Below are 14,145 nucleotides of genomic sequence, written 5' to 3' on the forward strand. Positions count from 1 at the left end.
TTGCTGTTCTTTCCTTTCCTGTTTTCCCGGTTTCTGTTGGTTTTCTTGCCTTCTTCTTGGCAAATGCTTCTTCACCAGAAGACCTTAATTGAGAAGGCAGCAATCAGCGTCATTATGCGTCATTAGTCGACGGCTGCACGAAAATGAGTTCTAAGCGCTCACTCATTTGATATTTAAGCAGTCTTAAGCAAGTAAGACGGTTGAGTGAGAAGGCATTTTAGTCGTCTTCACACGTTTTGTATGGCCGCTCGTATAGTACCCAAAGCCGGCTGCAGGCGTGTACGCGTTTACGCGCACCTACTGTGCGAAGTGCGTATACTCGCGCAAGGTGTTTTCCCGGTGCTCCGTGGAGTGTGGTAGAGCAGATGCGACCTCTCTCCGCATAGCAGCCGTGTCAAGGGCTTCAGGCGTACACGGGCGTGTCTGTTTTGCTATCTGATTGAATTTGCCGCGCCTGCGCTGTTCTCACTTTTGTGGCCTTGTAAAGCCATGCTTCACTGCTGCGTGATTATTGTACCTGTATACCATGGCTTCCAGGCCGCCACTGATTCACTTGCTTATCGTATTTTGTCTTGTTTCCGACCTGTGTATATGCGGTGCACAGTGAAGGAAACTATTACTGATCATTTGGGGGATAATTAACAAGGAAGGTAGACTAATCCGATGTGGCACTGGTGAACGGCCACTAAAGGCCGCTCACGGCATTTAGTTGAAACAAGTGGTATCGAAACGATTACGGATGCTATACAATGGCGTGCTGCAGATGTGACTGGCACTTTTGCGCAAACCTGAAAACAGCGCTGCTCGCCATATAACGCCATAACCCATTTCTTTCTGTGACGAAGTAGTGACGGAAATTGTTTTCCTGGTTTTCAGTAATGCAGCTGTTGCAAGCCATGAATACAGCGCAGAAATGTTTCTGAAGCTTGAAGGAAGAAAAGTACTGGGCTGAGAAGTGCGCTTCAGACGCCGCAGTTGTGTTCTTGAAGGAATCATAAGCTGGGAGATACACGCTGTCTTGTGGCCAGCGAAGAACACTCGTGAATTACAACTGCGTGGCGGGCACACGAATATGCAGGTGCGGCCAAAAGTTTGCGCCGTACGCTTCGGCGTTTGAGCATTTCTTAGTGACACATAAAAAAGAGAAAGTACGACGGCTCCTTGAGTTTATGTGAGTGGGTATCGGCGACGCTTGCGAGAATATGTCTTAGGTGCCACTTAATTTTTGCTAAGTAAGGCGTGAGAGGAGTTTGATCGCCGAAGTATGCTGCGTACTACTATGGCCGCGACTGTACCTTGTATGCCTTAACGCGTATACGCACAGGTCCCTACATAAGTTTTCGTAACGCAAAAATCAAGAACAAGCTGACTTTCCTCCCCCTCTAGCGTCGCAGCCACACATTGAGAGGGTGCATTGTATATAGGCCGAGCAGGGAAGTACAAAGCGCACCCTGCACTTCGTGGCTTCATGATTAGGCTGCCAAGCGATTAAACTTTGTTAAAATCCCCGTGTTCCAGAAACTTTGGTAGGCACCTGTACGCGGGCAGATACATGAAAAACAGGCTATAGTACGGTGGCGAGGTGATATTATTAAATTTTTTTTTGTTTAGTGTATAGCCGCGGCGGTCGCAGAGTCATTGCCATAGGCTGTTATCCCGCAGTAAACGTAATCTGGCTGGTGGCGACAATAGTGATGGTGGATGTGGTGGCGATGATGATGATGATGACGAGGAGGAGGAGGGGAAGGATGCGTGTATGGCTTTCTAAGATCTGCGAGGACGGCTGCATTAAACGATTCGCGAAGCGGGGTTCTTTCAGCCACTTCCCTTCGATGAGCGCACGCGCGCGTCAGAAATACTAACCGACCGAAGACAAATACTTACTTTGGTTTACGTCATTCAAAAACAGGGTTCTTCCGCTTCGTGCACCGCAGCGGTGTTGTATAAACTTTGAAAGCAACGACTAACTGGTTCGCGGAGTCTCAAAGGACTCATGCACTCATTAACGTGCAAAACATGGAAGTCTAGTGAACCTGGTTGGGTTGGTCCCACGAACCGGTGAACTTTGATGTGCAGTTTTTATTTTTGGTAGTATGCCGTATCTTTGACGCGAACGCTACCGCAGTTATACACAGCTGTAGGTTTCCACGCCGTTAAAAGCACATTGGTCCGGTATGGCTGCTGTAAAACTGTTACACAGGTATCGCCTAAAACCGCTTTTTTTTTTTTTTTTTGGCGGGTGGGGTATGGGGTGTGCAAGGAATTTTCATGCCATCAAGGTGATGTCACGCTGCCGTCATGACGGAGTTCTGTGTGCCTAATTCTCTTCCTAGGGCGTTGTTGTTTTACCAACGCCTGTTTCTGGATTCTAGCGCACTGGTAGCAACAATAGGATGACAGTCCTCAGCTGCCGTTTGGACAAACGCGACAGAAATGCGGCTCGCAGTGTGCAAAGGTCCTGAAATCTGTTCTCGCGCAGTTCGTCCGTGACAGCTTCATTTTTGCTGCCGCTCTCGGCAACGGTTAGCTGTCAGTGGTGTGCGTGATAAATGGCTCTTCTCTTTTCCGGGTCGCCACGGAGCAGGAGCGTCGTGGTGGTTGTGCGAGCGTTGCGTCACTGCATGTGTAGTGTGTATATATATTGATGCAATCCCCTGACACGGGCGGCTGTAGATTCGGATGGGATTCGCGTCGCACAACGGGGACGCCTGGGCTGGCTGCGAAGACAGGTGTCCGTGGCAGCGACCTTCACTCGGTTGATGTATAGCCTTTTCAACGCAGACAGTTATCGAATCGTGTACGTGAGTGGCGTGCATATTCTTGTGCGGTAGTGAGGAAGGGTAGCTTTTGTAATACGTGAATGAGCGCAGGTGTTCGGGGGAAGGGGGGTCTTTGTTCAGTTTTATATGCTTCTACTTCTTTATAAAGTCTTTGTATCAGTGCTCATAATGGTATACGTATACATCCCGAAGGAAAAAAAAATACTTTGCATAGAAATCACGCATATACAAAAAGCTCTTGAGAGAGGAGGACACACTACGGAAGCGCTGCATGTCGCTTCTTTTAGTCGTCTGCTGTGTTATATGCAGTGTAGCCGTACATGATCAGCCATTACCAACTAACACAGGGCTGGTATAACACGACTATTTTCCTTCTATTCTATATTATTCTATTATTTTCGTGGACCGCACTGTCTGGCAGATGCTGACAATATCGGGGGCGTGGCATCGTATCAGCCTATAATGGAAAGGATAAGAAAAGGAATAGAATTTTAATAGAATATTCCTAGTGATATTACTCCTGTCCAGTGCCTAGCCTTACGCGCACCACTTGTCAAGGATTAGGAATATATACTGCCCCAAAAGTTGCTCATGTCTTCCAGAAAACTGTCAATTTCTGCGCTAGCAGCGAGCCGCTGCCTCCTAGTCACGGTGGAAGAATAAGCTTATTCTTCCACCGTGCTCCTAGTGCGCGGATCGGCACCGTTGGTAACAAGTGACGTACGAGATGACTTCGTGCTGGTCCGCAAGCTCCCCTTTCTCGCGCAGGGACTCTCCTATCTTCTGTCTGGAAAAACAGACGGCACAGTTTAATGGGTCACGCAGACTCGCTGAAGTAAATAAATAAAAAAAAAGAACGCCAGCGCCACAGAAAGTGTAGTAGTGTGGACGGCGTCGTCACATGGCGCTGTGCACTCTCTCTCTCTCTCTCTCTCACTCGTCATACGATATTTATTTTTCTCTCTGGCGCTCGCCACGGCGTCTGAGCACTCTTTTCACTCTATCTCTCTCCCTTTCCACCCGGAACGGTTCCCCAAACATCTTGGCGCCGCCAGTTCGTTGCCCGGCAATCTTCATTCGGCCGGAATCTTTACTGCAGGCGCAAAAACAACACGGGGACGACAAAGAACGCGAATTTGACGCGTCGGAAGAAAGAGCGAGCTACGAGGGTGGCAGCGACGGCAACGCGAAAAAAATATGTATATATCAAATAACGAAATACGCCGACGAGGGAGAACCCGGGCGGGAGCGGATGCGCACGTCTGGTCTGGCGTAACAGGATTATGACAGAGTGCGCAATGATATAGCGAGCAAGATCTCATATACGAAGTGAATGCCTGTAGTGCACATGGCAGCTATATATTCACGCGCGCTTATGCCCGACAAAGTGCAGTCGAGGCGCCGCGGGGGCAATATATCATTTTTCGGTGGAAGGCTGACGCGCTGCTCGCAGCGTGAAAACAGAGGATGACAAGGACAGAGATAGTCGAGTGACGAAGGTGAAGTTCTTGTTTTAAGGTGCTTTCGTACTGTAGCTCAGATATACTGTACTGGAACAAAATGGCGTCATAGCGGCGGCCGTCCCATGAACTTAAAATAAAAACGGAGTTCGTTCGCGTGATGGAGACTCGTTAGAAAGGGCTCTCACTTGTGTATATGAAAGCCTTACCTCTTCAACTGTTAACGACTTCGAAGCAGGTGTTGGATTTGAATAGTATCGCAAATGAACTCGATCTATGAGTGACTGAATGTGCGAGCATCATTTCTAACTGCGTGCTTCGTTTTTTTTTTTTTCTTTCCTGTTTGCAGGTGATATCCTCCTGTGACCCCAAGCAGAGTTATGAGTTGGTGAGTTGCATGACTTGCAGCCTTTCTATACATGTGCCGTCAGCGTTTAAAAAGAAAGAAAGAAAGAAAGAAAGAAAGAAAGAAAGAAAGAAAGAAAGGAAGAAAGGGAGGGAGGGAGGGAGGGAGGGAGGGAGGGGTTTGCTGAGTGCCATTCATCATTACCTGCCAGCTACCCTGTCTAATTAACGTTCATCTTTAAATAAATAAGGTAAAGGTAAGTGGGGCTTACCTGTCCCGCAGAGCGCGTTATTATTTAGTAACCTATATAGGTTCGCTCCAGACTGTCATTGAAGTTATCGTTCTCTGTCCAGGACGCTTCGATACGTGCTGAACAGCAATGAGTTCTTTGACGTCACAGTACGGGATAGAGAAGTTTCTATGGCAGAGATCATTTCTTACGTCTTCTCGTGAGAAATTTACAAACTGCGCGTCTCTAAAACAGCTCGAACCCTGTATGGCGGGCTCCTCGCTATCTATTCTTTGACTGCAGATGCTGGGAGTGACACATAGCGCACAGGGCAGCTGAGTAATGTGCCCTGCAAAGAGAGGGTGCGAGGGCAGTGTTCTTTTCGAGCAGGCGGATTCAAAAGGGCGGCGCAGAAATCAGATACGAGTGGACAACACACATGTCTCCCTGCCTCCGATGTCGGCGTGCGCCCAACAGGGAACGTCGCTTCCTAATAATAAAACAGGCCGTCCGAGCATTCATATCGTGTCCCGGCGGCATCGGCGGCGACCGCTGCTACAAAGTGTCTTTCGTTCGTAACTCAAGACGAAACGAAGCACGCCCAGGGAGAGCGGTATAGAGCGAGTGAGTGAATCGGAGATGTCCGGGAGATAAGGGCTGTGGCCTGTCGGCCTCGCCGCTTGTCTGCGACGGGGTTCCAAAACTTCTGGTCCACCGTCGCGCGAGCTTTGAGAGGGGAAAAAAAAAGTAAAAGCTCGAGGGTGAAGAAATTCCGGAGTCCGGTCGGCTCCTTGGCACGCTTTCTCTATCGCATCCCGCCCCGATACATCCCGGACTGTGCGGAGCGCGAAAAAAAATGATCCAAGTGAAAAATAACCGCGACCGCCGGCGGCAAACAGCTCCCCTCCGGCTGACGTGTAGAAGCAAAAATCGAGACGCAGGATGCGGGCATGCGAAAAACCTTCGCCAAGCCGCGCTGGGGATGGTCGGCTGAGAGGGCTCTGGGCTGGCTGGAAGGGGAGAGGAAGGAGGGGCGTGATAGAAAAGACGGAGCAAACCTGAGAGGACACGAGGGTATTAAAGGTCAAGCTGGGAACATTCTTCTCGCGGTCCCCCGCTACTCCGGCCGCCTTTCCGATTTGTTGAGGAGCGTGTGCGTGGTGTGGTGCGGCGGCTGGCCCGCTGCACCCCCAAGTCGTGCCTCGCCGCCGCCGAGCCGTTAGATGAGGCGCGCTGCAGAGTAACCACGTGCACAACGTGCGTCCACGCTCCTGACCTGCCGCACCCAGCGCCGCTCACCGGAACGAATTGTGTGTGGGCAAGCGACGCCCCCGGCAGCTTTTGAACGAGCTGTTGCCCGGCGTCTGCGTTGCGCTCTTGGCTGCGGGACAAATGAATGAAGCGTCAGCTACGTAGTATGCTGCTCGTAACGTTGCTGGCTCGCTGGAACCAGGTTTGAACTGCTGGCAGCTTTCGTCGCCGTCTTCTCCACTGGTTTCTATAGGCAGCTGTTTTAGTCGGTCTTCACTGCAGTGCTTACGTGCAATGCGTGCACGTCCCTCCTGCCGTAGCTTTCCGATTGCGTAACTTTCCTTTCTAACCGTATGGCTAATTCAGACCTCTGATTATGAAATGAAAAAAGGAAAGACGAGGGACCTGAGCAGGGATAGCGAATAACTAGACGAGAGCAGCTATCGTTACGCTATGTGGTAGGCACCAACTAAGTGCAACGAAAGTATACTCATGAGTGGAACTTACTGAAGAGGGGCTACCCTGTGTTTCATTGTTGGAAAGGCGCCACACGTGTGAATGCCAGCTTCCATTCAAGCGCAACGCACAGCCCCTAGAGTTGTGATGCCTGTTTGCCAGCCCTAAAGGCAGACGGAATGACGCCACGTGGAAGATACAGGGCACCAACTGTAAGCCCGCTGGTCATCAACCATTGGGCGGTTGGCCGCGTTGTACACCAAGCTGCGACACTGTAACGTCGCTGCTCGCGGCCAGCCGAGGTGGTCGTTATAGGACAGGATACTAAAGGAATACTAAAGGATTCGTTGTAGGAATACTAAAGGATTCGCATCTTTAGTATTCCAGTGTCGAGTGGCGGTCCAAAATCGTGTTTCCACTTGCATTTCATTGCAGCGTTATTATTCGTCATTATATTTTGCTTCATACCATGCCTTCTAGTGTAATCTTTACGTCCTCCGCCAATGGTTTTTTTTTTTTTTGCTTTACCATTGGCGAGAGGGTGCGTGGTCGGCAACAGAATGAGGAATGGAGATGCGGTCAGTGAGAAAATCAGTGTTCTGTAGCCGTGTTTCTGTACCGGGCGCAGCTTATTTGTTGATCGTGCTCGGATCGATATATCACCTTCGGGTTCGCAGCTTCCGTGATACAATCGAGCTCGCCGGGAAGCGAACCTTCGCGCGGCCGTTTCCTGTTGTCGAGCAAGGTCGTCGAAGACGCTCGAGCTGGTGGCCGGCTTCTCTGCGCTTGATTTATGAGCCAGCGTAGCTACCGCGCCGAGAATTTCGTTGACGGGTGCCGGACTATCGGAGGAGAATCTCTGCTCCCTCTTCGCCCGCGCGAAATGCCATTAGTAATGCCCGGATACCAGGGAGCAACGTTGCATGGACGAGAATTTTAAGTTACGAGCGTATGTCGCCCCGGCAGTTTCGGAAAGCTGGTTGCTTTTATTTCTTGCGTGAACGAAGATGGTTCGCTGCAGGTTCCAGGGTCCTTTCAGGATGCGGAGCGCTACATGAAGCCAGGGCTTTGGCATTGATTCGCCCTATTTACTCGCCCGGACTAAAGATAGCAACACTGGTTGCAGTTACGGGTAATGCGTTTTTATCCAGAAACCCACAGCGCTGAAGGCGTTACAGTGCTAAACTGACGTTTGAGTTGCCTGAATATGGACATCGCCGTGTCGGAAATCTTGCGTGACGTGACTTCATCCGTGCCGCATTTGGCGGTGTTCCTGCTCCCCAACTTCATTAAGTTTTACAAGCTGCGCCCACATTCACGCGCCCCGAGCCTTGCAATTCGGCACACTCCTCCGGCGTGCGTTGGCGGCTCTTTGCGTACGTGACCGCCGCATCCGAATTTGCCGCCCACTTCTGTGCGCCAGAGTTACGCGAAGAATGCGCGTGGGGAGACGGCCGCTGCGCTCGCGGCGAGAAGAGCCTGCGCCCCAGCCACAACACAAACACCGGCCCCGTGCTCTGCGACGTGTATCTGCCACTGCCGCCGCTTCGATACATCCGCTTGCCGGCTGCGGCGGGCTTCGCTCCGACAGGCTTGCGCCGAGCGTCCTTGCCCCGGCCCGGGGGGACGAGAGACGGGAAAGGGGGGGTGGGAGCGCGGCCGGTGGTGGCGTCATGAGGCGCTCGAGAGGTGCCATGTGGCTCCCATCGCGCCCTCGGCGCGTCTAGCGCGGCGCGGGAGAGCGGCCTCGCTCTTGAAGTGCAGATTGCAGACCCCCCCCCGCCAAACTTTTCCCGCGCTTAGGCGCGGCCCTCGGATGTTTGCCGTGCCATTACGGCTATAGCCCGAGCGCTGCCGTGCAGTGTGCTTGAGACCGGAATCAGCAGGCCGTCTTTTTTTTTTTTTTTTTTTTTTTTTGCTCGGGGTTGCACCCTTTCGGTAGAGCCCTGCACCGTGGCCTCGAAGCTTTCCAATCTCTGCTTATCTTACCGCTGTACAAGTGGATGGTTCTTTTCCTCTTTACACTTTGTTTATGTGTATCCGCACAATTCCAATAGTCATCTGCTGTTCATCTCCTCGCTCGGTTCTTGTTTTTGTGCAGTTCGCATCTGGCCTCTCACTTAGTTTTTAGTACACTCGGGCGGCTACTAGGAGGTGCCGCAGCAAAATCCGGAATAAACTCGATCACCTGGTGGATTAACTTTCTCCAAGACCTCAGCACCCGGTCCCAGCGCTTTTCCTTTCTTTGTAACCGTCTTCCTCTCCTGTTGTGCATTTTTTTCCTATCTCGAAATGCAGCCGCTTTTCCGTTGTTTTCCTCTCTGGTCCTGTTTTTTCTTTTCGCTTCGCTTTTGAAACAAAGGATTCGCGCCAAATCGTTAAGGGAGCTAAGTAAATTGATTAAATAAACAATCAAATAAACACATGAATACGCAAATGAATAAGCTCGCCCGCATTGACGTACTGCGGCCGCCACGGCCAGCTGCAGAACGCTCGTCGTCAGCAGCGGAACGCCACGGCCGCATGTTGCGAAGTGCCGCAGCAACATGCGTGATGGCGGCGAGGAGTTATTCGCCGGCGCCTTCTGCTCTGCGGGGGTTTCTCGGGGTTATGAAAGCACTCTCAGAATTTGCGACGGAGCGAAAGAAAAACAAAGGGTGCATCTGTAACGAGGACACGGCCTCGGCCGGGCATTTGTTTACGCGTTCTCATCTGCGGAGTGAACATGACGAAGAGGCCATCTTTCTTTCGTCTCGGTATATATGCGCCCGCACGGGGGCGCTGCGGCCTGCGAGATATGCGAAATAGCTCACGCCTCTCCTCGAGAGAGCAACGAAGAATGCGTCCAGTGAGGCGCACGGAATGTTACGCGACGCCGAGGCGCCCGGATGTTCATTCTCTAAGGGAGAGCTGTCGGAACACAGGGCGCAGAGCACATGCGTGTGCGTATAGTTGCGCGCGGGCCCTCGAAGCTGAGGGCTGCTGCCTTGGTTTCCCAAGAACGGAAGCTTTGGGGAGTTGTATACGCCCGTAAATAATCTGCGCTCTTCGTCAAAAATGCGCAGTCCAGGCGTAAGCGAATCTGACTCCACGGCTGTGTGGTTGAAATGCCGTTGCACAAGCGCTACTGCAAAGTTCAGGAAGTGGTGGGAAACTTTCATCACCGGGACCCTCCAAACTGCGGAGCGGCAGAAAAATCGCACGTGCCCCAGCACACGGCTTGGAGCCACCTCCTAATGGCGGGATAATCCACCACGTATATTTTATAACGCTCATCGAATACCTGCCTGGGTAGGGAATGTAAAAAAGGTGATCAGGCGGGGAAAAGAGAATACAAAAAATTGAGATTCATGTGAGGGGCCCATGATCTGCAGTGAACTTAATTTGGCTGTGAGGTTGATGGTGATGAATGCATGCCTTCTATCGCTTTAACAGGAAACTGTACGTCGTAGGAAAATTTATTTCTAAGTGATTCACTTTTAGTTCTAATGTCTCAAATTATTTGCTGCAAACAGCAAAATTTGCGTTTTTTTCGTGTAGCTTGTGGTTAAATGTGCGTTCATCTCACCCTGCTTCCTCTTACTATATGCATGCCCGACTGAACGTCCAGTCAGCGGAGCAAATGATATATCAGCTCGTGCTGTCAGAGACGTTATGAACTTTCAAATTATATATATATATATATATATATATATATATATATATATATATATATATATATATATATATATATATATATATATATATATATATATATATATATATATATATATTCTAGGCTGCAGTTCTGTATGCTGAGGCCGGGTCTCCCTCTCTATAACCGAGCGGAAGGCAGCGTCACTCGGCCCAACTGCTGATTTGCCTTCATACGGGCTGATGCCGCGGGGGTGGTATATATTTAGACCCATAACTGGGCGCGCGAGGCCCCCTAAATAGATGAAGCGGGCTGGGCGATTGATCGCTTGTCACGCGGTAACTGGATGATGACTGAGCTTTCTCGATGTCATGACCCATTTCGCGAGCCGACCCCCATTACCAAGACCGGGAGGGGAGCCGCCTCGTTACGCTCCTGAAACCTCGCGGCCGCCACCTGCTGCGGGTGTCTCGTCGCTGTTGCGTGTACGCTCCGTCGTGCACCGTAATTTCGTGCGGCGAATTGTCGCTGCCGTAGTCACAGCCCAATTACCACGCCCGCCTGACACATTCTAGCTTCTGTACCGTGCGCGCTTTGTTTCGTGGTGTACTATCGGGGTTAATAAGACCTGCAACACTCAACATGTGGTCAGTACTCGCTTTTTGAAGCAGTGCAGGAGTTCCCTGTCTTGTCCCCGCACGTTGGTGTTTTCAGTCACGTTGCATCCAATCGTGGAGAGGCGAAAATTGCTGTCCGGTTTCTACCAGCTCGTCGCTGGCCACACTGAGAACTCACTGGCACTCCCAAGAGCATAGCCCGACACGTGCTCGCGTGTTCGCCTTAACTCTGGATGATACTGTGCATTTTTCGCATCCCAGAAAAAAAAGAAAAAAAAAAAACGTTCGAGGAGTACCGTGCCCGCGCGGCGTGGTGTGTTACAGCTCAGGCGAAAAAGTTTGAAGGTCATCTTCTTGGGGGTTACCTTCGTGGGCGCGGAGATAGAACGACTCGATGGCTGTTGCAAGCGGCGCCGATTACGCTTAATCACTTAAACGGTACAAAAACTAGGTAATCTCTCTGATAATAGTTAGCGCACTATTCGGACAGGCAGCACCACATGAACGGTGGATAAAGAATTTCTGGCGCGTGTATTAGTTATAGCTCCCATCAAGGTAGCCTGACTACGCCCTGCAGTGGGCGTAGTCAGGCTGATGATGATGAATTGTAATGTCGCAAGCGCAGCTGCGGCGAAAAAGCGCCATGGCACGCGGTATTTTTCGTTTGCGCAATGTTGGGTTAAAGACCCATTTTCCAAGCATTTCAACCCATGGAAGCCGCGCTCCTAGTCATGGGAACGTTTGTACCCATCGTATCACCGGGAGCACCTGACGACACGGGGATCGAACCCCGTACCCCTCACATGCGAGGGGTACGCTCAGACCACTGGCCACCGCTGCGGTCTGTTTAGAAAGGAAGTTCCAGACACCTTGTTCGCGTGCGAGGTTGTGCAGAGGCTGTCTGTCCTTGCTAGTAGCTGAATTACGGTTACGTACGGGCGCCCCGGGAGTTCTCCTTTCTCGGTAATTATATGGGAAGGACGAATGCGTCTGGTTTGTTTTGTTTTGAGGCGACGCGCAGTGCGTCGTGGGGCGAGTGCTCAGCGTCGGAAACGTTGCACGCGATCGCGGGGACGGGGCGTGATCGGTCGTGCACAGCGTGCGCAGCGGACGCCGACGATTAGCGTCCTTCATGACTGCTGCCGTGGAAGGACACCGGTGGCTGATCAGAAAACGAAGACGCGCGTGGTGTCACGATTGGGGCAGGCAAGGCCCCGTCGCATATGTGAATGGCGCGTCTGTAGGAGCTCCGAGGGAGCCGCACACGACATTTCGATGCGAGCGTGTCTGCCGTGACCGAACGCGCACGGACAGTTCGAATGCCCGTGCCTTGTTGATATGAGCACGGGACGCTACAAGCTCCGGCAAATGGTCACGTCTTTAAGTCATCATCATCGTCATGGTCATCGCCACCAGCAACACCGCATTTAAGAGCACTGCAAAACAGAGCCTTCTGCCAGTGATCTCCAGGTATAGCCAACCGCGACCAAAATGCGCCTTCGGGCTTTCTATATGACTAGAACCGGTTCTGTGTCGTTCCCAGATGTCACACGTTTTGTTAAGCTTACCATCCGCGCTTTTATTCTTGTAATGGGACGATATTGCGTTATACTCATCACCTGTCTTATACGAATCGGCTTCCTCTACTCATAGCGTGAATATCGTCAATCCATGTTGGTCTCCTGAGCAAAGCTGCTGGTCTCGCCTTCCAGTTTCGCGCGTTTCTAAACTAAATTTTCAGCCTTCCAGAATCATATCCTTTGTCGGAAATCTTGCGTCGCTGATGGCGCTATTCGTAATGTTATGGCTGTCAGTTTTTTTTTTCTTTTTTCCAGCGCTATGCACCAGCATTGAGATCGACAGCAGCGCGTGAAAGAGGCGTAGCCTACAATGCACGCAGATAAGGCCACTATAAGGACACCATTTTTTTCACTGTATTTCTCCTTTCAGTCACGCCGCCCAAGAGTTTGCGCCACCAAGGTTGAATAACCAAATCGCGCCATTATCGCTGAGTTTTGCTTCCTGGACGGGGGCAATAATTATCCCACAGCACACAGACTCTCTTATTCTGCGCAACGCTTGCCGAACAGGCAGTATACCTTGAGAAGGCCTTTGCCCGCGTAGTTTCAGGGACGGTCTTCTAGTTTGGTTATGTGGACAGTCTAGCTTCATTTTGCGAGGTTTTCTGAGGGAAACAACTGATGCCACTGGTTTCAGTGGACGTTCGCATGAGAAGGCGATCGGCGTTGTTTGCCAATTCGTTATTTCGTGCAGCAAGACAAAAAGAAACAAAATACGCAAAGTTAGCACGCCCTGAATGCAAGGACCTGCGACTGCGCCTACACAAATCAGGCTTGCTTCACATTCATTGTGTTCTGCGTTATTAAGACGGGCGAATTGTGAGGGAGGGATAGTGGTTATCTTAGGTTGTCAGCGCTCGCCATCGTCCGTAAGCTGTTGTTGAATGACACTGAATGCGTTTTGTTAAACGGAATGAGATGACATTTGATTGTCGGATTCGAAGGCTATTCGTGCACTTCGACGAAGCTCGTTTAAGCGCGCTAAAGCGAATACGCCGTCGTCTACATAATGACCCTTCGCATCCAGGGTTGCCGTCGATCGTCTCCGAACCGCGGATGACAGGCGCGCAGGGGAGAGCGGTGACCGCGCGGCAAACGGGGTCGGCGGAACGCGCTCAATTAGGATGGACGAGAGGACGTGTGGGGCAGGGGGGGGGGGGGGGGGGGTTGGAAGTGGAGAGGGATGATCACTCATCCTCGCCAGCTATGCACTGCGGTCGCTCTGCATGGCTGTTGCATAAAGGAAAGCCGCTTCCACAGGAAACGCGGTAGCCCCTCCTCCCACGTTCCCCCGCCGTGCGTAGGCTTCGAGTGGTGGGAACAACGGCTCCTCGCTGCCGCAGAATGCCGTTGGCGCGGACCTGGATTGTCGTACAAAGGCGGCCTGTCTCCGAAGCGAGCGGCCCTGTAATTAGATCTCCGACGCTACCGATCCGCCACTGTGTCCCATGCGGGCGTAATAAAGTTCAGGCCGCATCCTATCTTCCTTTTTAGTGTATCCCTAGGCTAAGGGTAAGAATGCATACTTTGTCGTCCTATTTTTTTTTTTTTGTTCGCATCTATATGGCCATTCTTCACGGATGGGTTCCCCAGGGTTCACGTTATTAGCCGCGGTATAAGTGAGTAGAGCGATGAAATATTTTTTTTTTCCCGTGAACTGTTCATTTTTATAAGGTCTCTTATAAATAATAAGGGACGACGTGAAGTTTTTCTTTTTCGTGAATAATTACCGTCTCTCGTAATGGCCTTTGTGTTTTCTCTTTGGGTGTTTAATTGTATTGCCTCTCAAGCA

The 14,145-nt window shown here is 51.1% G+C and overlaps 1 protein-coding gene across 12 annotated transcripts in view; it reads left to right on the forward strand.

The window, feature by feature from the left end:
- Positions 1-14,145, forward strand: part of by (focal adhesion protein tensin) — a 260,886-nt gene that overhangs the window by 201,710 nt on the left and 45,031 nt on the right. For 11 of the 12 annotated variants that reach the window (XM_089543734.1, XM_089543738.1, XM_089543736.1 and 8 more), the window contains one exon: positions 4,590-4,628. The exons of the other annotated variant lie outside the window; for it this stretch is intronic. In XM_089543734.1, coding sequence (XP_089399860.1) covers positions 4,590-4,628 — 39 coding nt within the window. The remainder of the gene's footprint in view (positions 1-4,589; positions 4,629-14,145) is intronic. 12 annotated transcript variants of the gene reach the window in all.

The sequence above is a fragment of the Amblyomma mixtum genome, chromosome 5 (genome assembly GCF_055824585.1).
Source record: "Amblyomma mixtum isolate Tamu chromosome 5, ASM5582458v1, whole genome shotgun sequence".
Lineage (NCBI taxonomy): Eukaryota > Metazoa > Arthropoda > Arachnida > Ixodida > Ixodidae > Amblyomma > Amblyomma mixtum.